The sequence below is a fragment of the Camelina sativa genome, chromosome 17 (genome assembly GCF_030686135.1).
Source record: "Camelina sativa cultivar CO46 ecotype springtype chromosome 17, ASM3068613v1".
Classification (NCBI taxonomy): domain Eukaryota; kingdom Viridiplantae; phylum Streptophyta; class Magnoliopsida; order Brassicales; family Brassicaceae; genus Camelina; species Camelina sativa.
In genome coordinates this window covers 8,504,374-8,518,055 of record NC_141896.1, presented here as the reverse complement: position 1 = coordinate 8,518,055, position 13,682 = coordinate 8,504,374, and the positions used below count along the sequence as shown (strand labels likewise).

The 13,682-nt window shown below is 34.6% G+C and overlaps 2 protein-coding genes and 1 long non-coding RNA gene across 4 annotated transcripts; 1 reads left to right on the top strand and 2 right to left on the bottom strand.

The window, feature by feature from the left end:
• Positions 1-793: 793 nt before the first annotated feature.
• LOC104756328 (filament-like plant protein 4) lies at positions 794-5,623 on the top strand. Of its 2 annotated transcripts, none has more exons than XM_010478904.3 (6): positions 794-1,323; positions 2,092-2,190; positions 2,294-2,513; positions 2,621-4,865; positions 4,951-4,999; positions 5,087-5,623. In XM_010478904.3, the coding sequence occupies exons 2-6, from the start codon at positions 2,116-2,118 to the stop codon at positions 5,429-5,431; spliced, it is 2,934 nt and encodes a 977-aa protein (XP_010477206.1). In that variant the 5' UTR covers positions 794-1,323; positions 2,092-2,115; the 3' UTR covers positions 5,432-5,623. The 2 variants fall into 2 exon arrangements, with proteins under 2 accessions (XP_010477206.1, XP_010477208.1); XM_010478906.3 differs by lacking the exon at positions 794-1,323 and adding an exon at positions 1,326-1,839.
• Positions 5,624-10,889: 5,266 nt separating this feature from the next.
• Positions 10,890-11,696, bottom strand: LOC104756327 (protein SMALL AUXIN UP-REGULATED RNA 54). Its single transcript, XM_010478903.3, has one exon. The coding sequence runs from the start codon at positions 11,556-11,558 to the stop codon at positions 11,205-11,207; it is 354 nt and encodes a 117-aa protein (XP_010477205.1). The 5' UTR covers positions 11,559-11,696; the 3' UTR covers positions 10,890-11,204.
• A 977-nt stretch (positions 11,697-12,673) lies between these two features.
• Positions 12,674-13,331, bottom strand: LOC147923418 (uncharacterized). The gene is made up of 3 exons (XR_015587630.1): positions 13,206-13,331; positions 13,010-13,136; positions 12,674-12,924 (listed from the first exon to the last, which is right to left on the bottom strand). It is a non-coding gene; the product is annotated as an uncharacterized LOC147923418 (long non-coding RNA).
• Positions 13,332-13,682: the final 351 nt, after the last annotated feature.

Below are 13,682 nucleotides of genomic sequence, written 5' to 3'. Positions count from 1 at the left end.
ACATTTATTTTAACAATCTCAGCAAAATCTCAGTTTAATGAAGTACATTATCAACGACGTCAAATTTTTTTAAAAAGTGCATTATCAACATATATCGTACGTATATTTAAATATTAATATTTGTAAGTGGCGCATAAACAGTATGATCACTTTTACAAAATTAATAAACGGTGCAGTAAAATATTACTATTATATCAACACATTATATACAATGATTGTCTATATAAGCTAAAAAGCCTAAAACTTAATTTATTTGTCATAGCTACAAAGGTTTCAGTAATATGTGTACGCTACTAAACGTAACAATAATCGTGAAAATGTATAGTTGATCGCATGCAATGCAAACACACCAAATATAAAAATAGAAACGCTTTCACAATTGAAAGAATAAAGTAATCGAAAACGTCAATGGCTTAGGTTTATTTTGTAAAATGGGTATTCTATTAATAGGATTGTATAAAAAGGAACCACATGTGATACATGTCATTGTTTGGCTATCATCGTGACAAGAAAAATACTATCAAAAAGCCTATCTTATTCTCTTCATGAAAAAAATAGGCTACTGTGTATACGGATTTAGTAGTATTATTTTATTTGGTTTCGACTTACACAGAATTACTATTATTATTATCATCTAAATAAATATAAAATAGAATTCGACTAAACATTGAATTATTGGTAGAGAAAATAAAGAATAAATCAAGAGTCGGAGAAAGGAGGGTAAAGAAATAGGAGAATAATAATTAAATACTTCCTCTATTTTATAATATAGGATGTTTAGAGAAATATTTTTGTTTCATAATATAGGATGTTTCCAACTTTTTATGTAACTTTTAGATTAAATTTATATTTTATATTATGCAGATTTGATTATGATTGGTTAAACTTTTTAAAAGTAACTATTTCTTAATATGCATGTTTTCATTAAAACATCTTATATTTTGAAACGGAGGGAGTATATAAATAAATAAGAAAAAGAAAATAAATAATAAGAGAAAGTGAAGGGAACGATTTGTTTAAAGGAGAGCCTCTGCTACGTTTTAGGCTTTGAAGTGATACAGAAGGCATAGATATATATTATTTTCACCTTCAAACTTCAACTTCAACTTTCACCATCACCATCACGGCCACTATCACACCATAACCCACCACACTCTTCTCCTCCTTTTCTTTTTCTTCGTCTTCTCTCTCTCTCCCTCTATCTAGAAACAGAGTTTTTTTTTTTTTTTTCCTTCTGTTTTTTCATTGCTGATATTATTTCTGATTCACTGACTACCTCTCTTGGAATTTATTTTTCACTGCTGCATTTTGGATTTTTTCCCGGTGAGTCTTTCTTTTTTCTTCTTTCTATACTCTTCTCTTCTTGGTCTCGAATCGACATTTATGTTCTGTTTTTTTTATCCTTCTAGATTTAGTATGTTTAGTTCGCAATCGGAACTGTTTTTGCTCTGTTATGAGTTCATATATATGTATTAAAAACAAAAAAAAAAAGACTTTAAATCGGTGCGTCGGTGACTTTTGGTATATGAGAGTTTTTGACTGCTGAGAAGAAAAAAACGTCGGTGATTTGGTTTAATCTCGGTGTTTTGTTATTTGTGTTCTTCCGCGATTTCTCTCTATATGCCATTTGGTTTTTAGCTTTTTTTTTTTTTTTTTTTTTATATCCTGAGTTTACTGATTCGAGTAAATATGGCTTTTGTCGCCATTTTACTTGATTTTTTTTGAGTTTTGGAGGTATTCGTTTATCTCTTCTTCTCTTTTGTATTTTAACAAAGTGTTCAAAGTTCATCGAAATCATCAGACCTTTTTTGTTTATCTACTCAATTGCGATTGTCTGTTGTGAGTAGTAATCTTTGCTTTGGATCTCTTTTTTTTTTTTTTTTTTGTTCTTAAACTTATTTATGAGTTTTAGATTGTTTCCTTTCTTGCATTTATGCTTTCTTGAATTCTGATTTGACTTCAATATTCTTCTTCTGAAACTTCATAATTATTTTTTCCTTAAAATCCGAAAACTGTATAAAAGAATTTTGGGTTTTAATTTTATTGTTTTCTTTAATCTGATAATGTTGAATTGTTTGTGGATTATGAAAGAGGAGGAGGAAGAAGAAGAAGAAGATGGATCGTAAGAGTTGGCCATGGAAAAAGAAATCCTCTGAGAAAGCAGCTACTGTTACTGAGGTTCTTGATCAGGTACTTTAAAATTCTCTAATCACACTTTAATTTCTCAGATTTGCTTAAATCATTAAATTCTGAGATTTACAGTGTTTTTTGATTCATCAATTTGAAAAAACAGGAAAATGGGAAGAAGCCAAACTACATCCAGATCTCATTTGATCAATACTCAAATCTGAATGGTTTAAAAGATGAAGTTAAAAACTATGAAGAAAAAGTTACAAAGCTTGAAGATCAGATCAAGGATTTGGATTTGAAGCTATCTACAGCTAATGCAGATATTACAGCCAAGGAGGTTTTAGTGAAACAACACTCCAAAGTTGCTGAAGAAGCTGTCACAGGTAATGAATAAAACACACACAAACAAAAGGGCTCTGATATTTTTTGCATGGTGTTTTTTTTTCTTCTGGTCACATGTTTTGTTGGTTTTTTTTGATGATTGATTCAGGCTGGGAAAAAGCTGAAGCTGAAGCTTCTGCTTTGAAAACTCATCTCGAGACAGTTACCCTCGCGAAGCTCACTGTGGAAGATCGAGCAGCACATTTAGATGGAGCGTTAAAGGAGTGTATGAGGCAGATAAGGAGTTTAAAAGAAGAGAATGAACAGAAGCTGCATGATGTTATCTCTACTAAAACCAACCAAATGGACAATCTTAGAGCTGAGTTTGAGTCTAGGATTGGCGATTACGATCAAGAACTGCTTCGTTGTGGAGCTGAGAATGATGCTCTCTCGAGATCATTGCAAGAGCGTTCAAACATGCTTATGAGGATAAGTGAAGAGAAGTCTCAAGCAGAGTCTGAGATTGAGCATCTTAAGAACAATATAGAGTCTTGTGAAAGGGAGATAAACACTCTCAAGTATGAAACTCATGTGATTACCAAAGAGTTGGAGATACGAAACGAAGAAAAGAATATGAGTATGAGGTCTGCAGAAGCAGCAAACAAGCAGCATTTGGAAGGTGTGAAGAAAATTGCAAAGTTGGAAGCCGAGTGTCAAAGATTACGTACTCTGGTGAGAAAGAAACTTCCGGGTCCTGCAGCACTTGCACAGATGAAAATGGAGGTTGAGAGTTTAGGCAGAGACTATGGACAACAAGATCATAGACAAAGAAGGTCACCGGCCAGACCTTCTAGTCCTCTTATGTCTCCAATGTCACACATGTCTCAGGTTTCAGAGTTCTCCCTTGACAATATGCAAAAGTTCCATAAAGAAAACGATTTGCTGACAGAGCGGTTACTTGCTATGGAAGAAGAGACAAAGATGCTGAAAGAAGCTTTGGCAAAGCGTAACAGCGAGCTTCAAGTGTCTAGAAACCTCTGTGCTAAGACATCAAACAGGCTTCAAGCCTTGGAAGCTCAAGTCATGAGTAAAAGTCCAACCAAGCGCGGTTTTGAAATGCCTGCTGAGATCTTCTCTCGTCAAAATGCTAGTAACCCTCCTAGTATGGCTTCAATGTCTGAGGATGGAAACGAAGATGCTAGAAGCATTGCTGGCTCTTTGATGTCTGAATTTTCTCAATCCAATAAAAACAATGGGAAGATTAAGAAGACCGAGAGTGCTAACCAGTTGGAGCTTATGGATGATTTTCTTGAAATGGAAAAGCTCGCTTGTCTACCAAATGGCTCAAACGCAAATGGTTCAGCGGATCACTCTAGTGCTGACTCTGATGGTTCAGAGATTCAACCAGCTACGCAACTGAAGAAAAGAATCTCCAATGTGCTTCAGTCTCTCCCCAAAGATGCTGCATTTGAGAAGATTTTGGCAGAGATACGATGTGCAGTTGAGGATGCAGGTGTTAAGCTACCTTCTAAATGTAATGGACCTAATGTAAACGGTCTTACAGAAGAAAAGGAGATAGCCGTGTCAAATGAGACCACAGAGGAAAACGTTAGCGTGGCAGAGGTAATAATAACTCAAGAACTGGCTGATGCTCTTTCTCAGATACTCCAGTTTGTTACCTATCTTTCAAAGGAAGCAACGGCGTGTTCTGAAAACAGAACGTTCTCCCAAAAGGTTCAAGACTTCTCTGTCACATTCGACAGAGTCTTGGGTAAGGAGAAGACTTTGGTCGATTTCTTGTTCGATCTTTCACGAGTTTTAGTCGAAGCTAGTGAACTAAAGATCGATGTGCTGGGGTATCACTCATCCACAGTGGAGATTCACAGTCCAGACTGCATCGATAAAGTCGCTTTACCGGAAAACAAAGCACTTCAGAAAGAGTCATCAGGTGAACATTACCAGAATGGTGGTTGCTCTCAGAGCTCTGATTCCGAGATCCCAGATGATTGTAACGGTACATCTGGCTACGAACCTAAGCTTGCAGCAGCTAGTAAGTTTACGTTAGAAGAGTTTGAAGGGTTGAGACTCGAGAAACAAAAAGCAGAGACTAATCTTGCAAGCTGTGAAGCAGATCTTGAAGCAACCAAGACCAAACTACAAGAAACAGAGCAAATTCTTGCAGAAGTCAAATCAGAGTTGGATTTAGCTCAGAAGTCTAGTGGCATGGCTGAGACTCAGCTTAAATGCATGGTGGAATCATATCGATCTCTTGAAACTAGATCATCCGAGCTCGAAATAGAGTTGACTTCTCTTAAAGGCAAGATCGAAAACTTAGAAGATGAGCTTCAAGACGAAAAGGAACATCACCAAGAAGCTTTAGCCAAATGCCAAGAACTCGAGGAGCAATTACAAAGGTAACATTATAACTATACACATTACTCTCGTCTTCACCATAAAGTCTCGCAAAATCTCTAATTTGTATTTCCTATGAAACTTCAGGAACAACCAAAATTGTTCAGTAACCGAAGATGATCCTAAAAGCAAACAGGTAACTTTCCAAACACATACTCATATCCAACAGAGATCTCGGTTTTGCAAAATTATGGATCCTGATCACATTGAATGTTTTATACAGGACAATGAATTAGCGGCTGCTGCAGAGAAGCTAGCAGAGTGTCAAGAGACTATATTACTTCTGGGGAAGCAACTCAAATCCATGTGTCCTCAAACAGAACAGGTTGCTTCTTCCCCAAGCCAAGAACAAGCCCTAAACCCAGAAGAAGACGAATACGTAACTTCGACAAATCCTCAAGACAACAAATTGAGTTCGCCTTCAGAGAAGGAAACATCCCCAATGAAATCTCCGGTAGGGTCGAAACACAGACACACTAAGTCAAACTCATCATCATCCTCATCAGGACTTACTCCTGAGAAACACTCTAGAGGATTCAGCAGGTTCTTCTCCACTAAAGCTAAGTAAAGAAAAAGAAAGAAAAAAAAAGAGTATAAATCTAACTATGTTGTATATCGATCGTATCTATTGCTATAAAATATATATGGGTTTTTCTTTTTTTCATTTTACTATAAGGGAATGTTTTTAACTTTAGTTTTTTTTTTTCTTTCTGTACTGACAACAATTTGGTGTTGAATTTTACGGCGTGTCGCGTGTAAATGTCAATCTACCCATCTCCTTTCTTTGTGTTGTTAATCTGTGAAAAATATGTAACCAAACAAAAAAAGGTTTCTTAAAATTACATTAATATGATTTTTTTTTTCCATCTATCACGAAGGTTTTTTGTTCGGTAAACAAAAGAATCCGTTCAATTGGTTTTGTCCAAAATAAAAAGTACAGACTTTAATCTCTTTCTCGCAAAACCTTAGATCTAAAGCCGCACCGTCTGAGATTAGTCTGCCTCTCCGCCGCCCAAGGCTTTCGCCGGCGGTGTGAGAGGGCCCTGCTCCTTCTTTTTTAGCTTTTGTTTTCTAATTGTAGTAATAGAGTGACTCACTCTCTTCCTCTCGGGCCGTGCTGAGAAGTTGCGTCGTGATGGTGCGGCGGCTAACGCTTCGGAGAGAGATCTCGGCTCGCTCCCCTCTCCAGGAGACTGGTGGTGGTTTGAAGCTGTTTTGGGTGGCCTCTATGCAGCCTCAGGGGGTCGGATCTGTGCCCTCCTGCTGTCCCTATCTTTTCTGCCGGAGCTCATAGCTGACCGGAAGTTCATCGGTGAAGGCGGGTCTTAGAGTCTACCGGTTTGTTGGAGAGGTTTCTGGGTGTGTCGGTGGCCGAAATTTGAGGACATCCTCAAAACCGACGTCCTTTAGAGCTTCTTTAACTCTCTGGTCTCAGTCCGACTAAGAAGTGCGACAACAAAGCGGAAGCGATGCGGCTAATCCGGAATTGTACTGTGAAGTGAAGATATGCTAATATGTGCTCTAATCTCTTATTTTAGGTGATTAACATTCTGGATATTGTGATCAGAGAAGTCTCTGTTTTGCTGGTTTTGCTTCGCGACTTTTGGTCGGGTCAGTCGGACGACTTGTCCATTTTGGTTAGGACCGGAGTAGTGAAAGTTGGAGAAATCAAGTTTTTCTGATGATGCGCCTCTGGGTGTTGATGCTATTGGGATAAGTTCTTCACGCCGATCACGCGGTTCTATTAGCTTGGAATTGCTTTGTTTTCAGTATAGGAATTGGTTTTCTCCGAATTAGTAGTTGTTTTCATGTCATAGGGTCAATTTAGGTTGTTTAAGAGATGATTTCACACCGAGTTGTGGTGTGTGATCTATCTCATTATGGTTAAAAAATGCAATGTTTATCGGTTAGGTAGCGTTGGATCCGCTTAATGATTTAGGGTTATATTAGATCAACTCATTGTATTTGGTCTAAGTCTATGAAAGTCAATGTAATATACCTTTGATTTGGTTGTAATGCTTTGGTTAATGAAAAGTTGATGTTAAGAAAAGAAAAAAAAACAAAAGAATCCGTTCCTACTACCGAAACCGACAATATCAGCTGATAGAGTTTATAAAAGAAAATCCCTTTTTTTCTAAGGGTAAGAGAAATATTAGTGTTGGACTAAGCCCACTCCACTTAATTCGTCCCATGGGCCGAAGCTAAATGAACCGCAACATTACTCGGAATTTGTTGTTATACGAGAAGGAAAGTAAAAAACTTAAACTATATTAGTTGTGACCTCTTTGAATAGCCTGTAAATGAAAGATGAGTTTTGATTCAATTGGTTTTACTATTTCCACGACTCGATAGTCTGTATACTAAGGAATAAATAATAAGGACGACATTTTCTAGTAAATATCTTTATATTCAAATTTGAAGGCCGGCAAACAAAAAAAATCAAGAAAAAATGTCTCAAGAGTTGAACACTCTGATCCATTGATTAGGATTAGACGGTTAGTGCAAGTGTGCCAACAATCCTAATTGTGGAACTTAGCAATTAGAGATCATTTGCTGACAATCAATGTTTTAAGAGTCTAGCTACTACTTGATTTGCTAGGGTGTTCATGTATTCGACACCTATCACATCGGATTCTGACCTATATATCACAATTGGAAAAACTTCTAATATACTTTAGATAATAAGTCAATTATTTAGACTTTTCAGAGATTCTTCTATTCTTTTCAACGCTATAATTATGATGTCTAAAATGATCTATGAAGAATCCGCTAGTGCAGACGTACGTTATTGTCAAATTGTGTTTATCCTAGAACTCAATGATTCTACACAATTATGACCTTCAATATATACAGTCCTAACTACATGTGTTGATGATACTCAGATTCGTTATTTTTCGACCTAGCTACAAATTATTCGACCAAGTTTAATCTGACATTCTAAAAAATTTCGCAGGAACCAAATTTGATCTAATCTTAATTATGTTTTTTTTTTTTTTTTTTTTTTTTTTTTTTTCTGAAAATCAGACAAGTGTGTGCGTTTTGTTACGTCATTGTCATTGAAGACAGCTAATATTAAGATTTAGGTTTTGTCTTACCATTAACCCTACATATAAATTATCTGCGCTATAAATTAAGATTTGTTCAATCAAAAATAGTAAAAAATCTGACTATGATATATTAATACATTATGTGGCTTTGATGAGTATCCTTGTCGCTTCTCCTGTTTTGTTAATCTTTTTTGGTTTTTCTCAGGTTTTGAGATCACGTAGGTTTTGTTACATATCCATTAAATCACTTACCATATCATCTTTACTAATAAATATTATACGTTCACGAAGACAACGGCCAAGCCATTGAAAGAACTTCGATACATTATTATATAGTTGACTTACGTGTATTTAACATAACACTTTCGCAGGCTGATGTTTTCGGATTTGTCTACATCAACTCATTTTTAGGGAAGTGGAAACATTGTTTTCAACAAAAAGCTAGTATGTATACCTACAATATAAAGTTTTTAAATAAATAATTCGGCTAAACTTTGGAAGAATAGTTTACCTGATTACAAATGGAATATTGTTTCAGCGAATGCACATTGAGTGGCTCTCCAGTGTTTAATCACTACTTATGGTCAATACACATTCATTCATAATCGCTATAGACCGTCTTTTTCGCGTGAAAGTCCTTAGTTCTGAACCTGACTAATGATATACGTCGGCGTTATTATAATTTTTTTTTCTTTTGTCAAAAATCATTACAAACGTGGGAGGCTTTTTCATCTTCATAAAATTTTCAAAAGATATTAGTAAGACATGTTAGAATTCTAACTGTGTCATCTTATCCATTTTAAAATCCGCATATAATACATATTGCCAAAAAAAAAAAAAAAAATCAAAATCAGTATTGTTGATTTGTCAACTTCTAACAAAAAAATCCATAACAAGTAAATGGGCTTAACAGAACATAAAATACAATTATACAACAAAAATGATATCTGGGTAAAAAAAAAATTTCTTTTTTTTCTTCTGAAAAATAAACGAGATTTATACTTTTTTTTTTTCAACTGATATTATAAAATTTAAAAAAATACATGGTCAATTACAACTTAGATAACGGAAAACAAGGATATTTCCGGAGTCTAAAGTCTAAAAAAGGAAAACTAGGCCGGCGAACAAACATAAGTTACCGGAAACAGAAAACGATATTAAGATAAAAATTACAAAGTAGAGAAATTAAACCCAAAATAGAGGATGAATTTTTAAAATAAAGAATTAGGTAACAAGGCAAAACCCTTTACACAATACACTAGTCTTAGAATGCAAGAAAACTCTTCTCACGAACCACTTGGATGAGAACTACTACGACCAATCCCAAACTAATAACGACCACCTCCTATCAAGAAGAGAACCAATCTCTAGAAACATTAGGTGATTTATAGTTTTAGTCAATAAATCCTCTTTAGACTACTATTAATGGTGGTTACTTCCAAGAATTCTTTTATTAAAAAGTAATTTACAAAAACAAAAATGAGAGAGGAAGGGAGATAAACGTTTCTGAAGTTACTAGGGGAAAAAATGTTTCTCACTCTATTTCTCCACATGTCAATATGTTATTAGTTACAAGTTAAAATATTAATTTTTTTTTTTGCTTTGAGCAATGGTGAACGTTTTCAGCTAATGATGCTCTTACACCACATAACTTTATAACAGAATTGAAAATTCTTTTTGATAAATTTGTTATAAAAGTCAACCTCAATTATTATACCTCAAAGGCTCTCCTATTCTTTTGAAAATTACTTGTAAGGCGCCTCTAGACTCTCAGAGTTTCAATCAATAAATGTATATATGTCAAGATATGTTGAAAAAAAAAAAAAAAAAAAAAAAAACGAGAGTCTTCCTTCATGTAAGGATTTAAGGAAACTCTCGACCGTCCGTTAAGTACCGTACGGCATGCTAAATGTTACAATATTTACGTTAAATCTGAGCCGTGAAAAACAAATACGTGGGTCATCACCTACCATTCTTAGATAGTATACGATCATAACTCGAAGATATATATATACGAAGTGTGGGTATTGAAGGGATCTGCCTTTATAGTTTTTATCAGAGTCACGAAGTGTGGGTACCACTTTGCATGTGCTCTCTCTCAGAGATATTGATATGACATCTCCAATGTAGTGTAGTATCCTTCTTTTTTCTTTTCTTGTTAACATCCCAATTTATTTGTTCTTTTGGAGATGAAAAGAGTTTTTGAAGTATACGATTTGTGTTTTAAGTATATACTTATTTTTAGAGATGTAAAGAGTTTCAAGTGACAAATTCATAGTTTTTAGTCGGTGACGATATTATTGTAATCATATTAGTTAGTAGTTAGACGAATAGTGACATACAATTTTTTATGATTTGATTGTTCCCTAGAACTGGTAAAATAGTTGGAGCAACTCGTGCAACTTTTATGCCAGACGTGCTACCAAGTGCCAACGCCAGAAAACAAAAAAAAAAGTTAGTGGCAGTAACTAAACGCATTTGAGTAGTCGAAAAGCGCATGAGAATTGGTGAATAATATAATTATATTTTCCTGCTTCTGCATGTGTGTGTGTTACGCACAGTGTTAAAATTCTTTGTCAATGTGAATGAGCATTTCAATGCTTTCTTAACTATTTAATTTATTATTTCATCAACAGTTTTAAAGTTTTAACGGCTAAAAAACTGCCGATTCCAAAAGAAGGCATCCTTGGGATTACTTTCTTGGACGAGGTCGCACAGTAATGCTTTTAAAAAATCAAATATCAAAATGCAATTTACAATTCGTTTCATTTTCTTGAAATGTAATCTCCTCCCACACTATCAATTCTCCTCATCACCTCCAATTTTGTCAAGATATACATTCTTTTCTTTCTTTTTCTTTTTTAGTTTTTTTTTTATTACATCCAAGATATACATTCTTTTTTTGTTAACAATATGCTAATATACATTATATTAGATTCTTTAAATGGGAAAATCATGCAAAAATATTTACATAGAAAATGGAGCAAAAACAAAATTATAATTAAGAAGAAAAATAGCATTCACTGATATAATAATAGTCCCTCAATGGGTTCTACATATAATCACACCACCACAACGAGAAAAATTATCAGAGTAATGTTTTATTCCTCCCTACAAGTCTACGATAATAACTAAAAATGGTTTAATAGATCACTCTTAGAGGTATCTCTAGAGTTAGTCTTGTTCTAATTGAAACACTAACCCAATTGTACCCCAAAATCATCTAAAAGTTAAAAATAGGCTAAAACAGATCGTCATTACCAAAATAAGATAATCATTACTAAAATAAAAACCCTAAATATATGTTGATTGAAGCATAGAAGTGATGAGAGATTTGAAAGCTACTTCCTCACAAGGGATAGTGAGACCCATATTGTGGTCGAAACCAAACTCTTCCTCAGCTTGTTGTAGAAGAAGCTGAAACTCGGCTCGGGTCAAAAACGAAATGGGTAAGACGTACCTGACCCGATTCCCTCCTACGTAGACAACGAAGTGACCTTTGGGAACATCCTGAGGAAGAGAGTCTCCATCATGTTCATTTTCTTCGTTATACTCACTGCTCTGTTTTTTCCCCAAACTCGCACATCTCTTCAAGATTTGCTTTATCATAGTCGTTTGTGTCAGCTTGCTCCGGTTTATAATCGGCATTTCCCTCGGGAGTGAATTGGGGATTCTTTGGGAGGTTCTTTGTAATGTTCTTGTGGGTGGCTATAGGAGTGAGGAGAGAGTGAAGATGGGTTTGTTGTGGTTTTGGGGGTATTTATGGATAGTTTCATTAAATATGTAGAGAGAGATGTATACAGTTTTATAAATAAACTTTACCCAACTTTATAATATAGAAGTCTGTGATATATGGGTCTAACAGTCACTAGACACATCCTAGTATTGGACTGGGTCAGTTCTTTTGTTTAATGTCTGGAGGAAAATAGAGTTTATTTTGGTGTTTTTTTCATATATAAGACCAGTTAATTAGGTGAAGGGTTTATTATAGATATATAATAAAATGATTAGACGATTGTAACATCTCGATTCTCTATATAATAAAATGATTAGACCATTGTAACATCTCGATTCTCTATATAATAACATGTATGTATACAACTAGTTTTTAACTAGTGGACATATATCCTTTAACAAAAGAACTATTGTACAAATATGCATGTATACAAGAAGAGGTGATTTTGAGGCGTGGGGTAAAGTAAGATGTGTTTGTCTCGATATATGAAGTGTCTGTCTGCTACGGAATAGATATCTCTCGTACGTTTTTATAATTCGTTGTACGTTGAATTATACATTTATACATATATAGTTTTCTGTTGTTTTGTTTGATAATATTTGTTGTCGAAGTTAAATATTAATTTGGCTAAACAGTGAGATAACAAAGAACCTTGAAAGCGACTCTTGGTTCATCTGGTTTAGCTTGAAAAAGAGTAAATATAAAATGTTGGGAAAACGTCCTAGTTCCACATGAAAATTATCACATCTTACTAGATAAAGCCAGAACTTTCACCTTGTCTTAAATATCTCTGCACAAATGTCTCTCATCCTATATCTCTCCAAATCCAAAATTTTATTTCTAAATCTCCTTGAATCCATAATTCTCATCAATTTCTCCATAAATACAGGTTTAATTGGTTAATTATTGGTTTATTGGTTGTCTAACCAACTAACAAAAGTTGTAAACCGATTTCAACCTGATTTCGACCCGTTTATATAATTAAATCACCAATTCTTTTTTATTTTTTAAATCTCTTTTCCCCATCTCAACGAACACTATATCATATTTTCATTAACGTTTAACCAGATCATCCACATCAAATAACCCAGAGAGAAGAAGAAATAGAAAAATCCATTTAAACAAATATGACCAGATCTCAAAAATGTCAAAGCTCAATACAAACAAAGATAAAGCAACTGTGAACTTCTAAAAACCCAAAAAAAATAAATCAGCTTCTGCTTTTGAATGCTAATGAAGGCTGCTCGGATGAATGGTCCGTCCAACCCAGAAAATCCACTGCATCCAAGAAAAATCAAATAAACAATTCAACCAAATTGACATAAAAGATCAATCATAATTGTTGTATATAATGGAGATTCACGTGGTCCTTTTTTATAGACGATTGCAGCTCCAAAACTCTTAGTTGGGTTTATTCAAGTTCTGGTGATTGGAATCATGGTTCACTGAACCAAGAACACATCAAATCCGATCAGAAATGAAGATAAAATCTGCAAAAAAAATTCTCAAATTACAAATTTTTTTCAACTCCAAAATCAATTAAGAACACAAATGATTACTGGAATGTGGAAGTCACGAGGGCTTCTCTTGGCGCCAGTGGTGGATAAGCGAGAGTTTGGTAGGAAATTGGCTGGGTTTATGCACCCACCTGAAACATATTGCCCCAATGCAAGAGACGGTGTTCATGATTTTAGAAAATGATGATTTTAGAAAATGATGATTTTAGGGTTCTTAGGTTTGAGAATTTCTGATCGGGTTATAAAAATTCTTAGACCGGGTCGGGTTTATAAGGTCAATCGGGTTTTAAACTATGTTTTATATCTGGTTTGACTGGTTTTCTAGCGGTTTAATTTGTAAATCGATTAAACCAAAAAATATGGAGAAGTAAATGAGAACTTTAGATTTGGAGATATATAGGTTGAGAGATCTTGTTTTGTGGATACTTACGACGATGTCAAAGTTCCGGCTCCATCTAGTACGATAAGATAGTTTTGATGGGGAAATAGGACGTTATCCCTAAAATGTTATAAAACTTT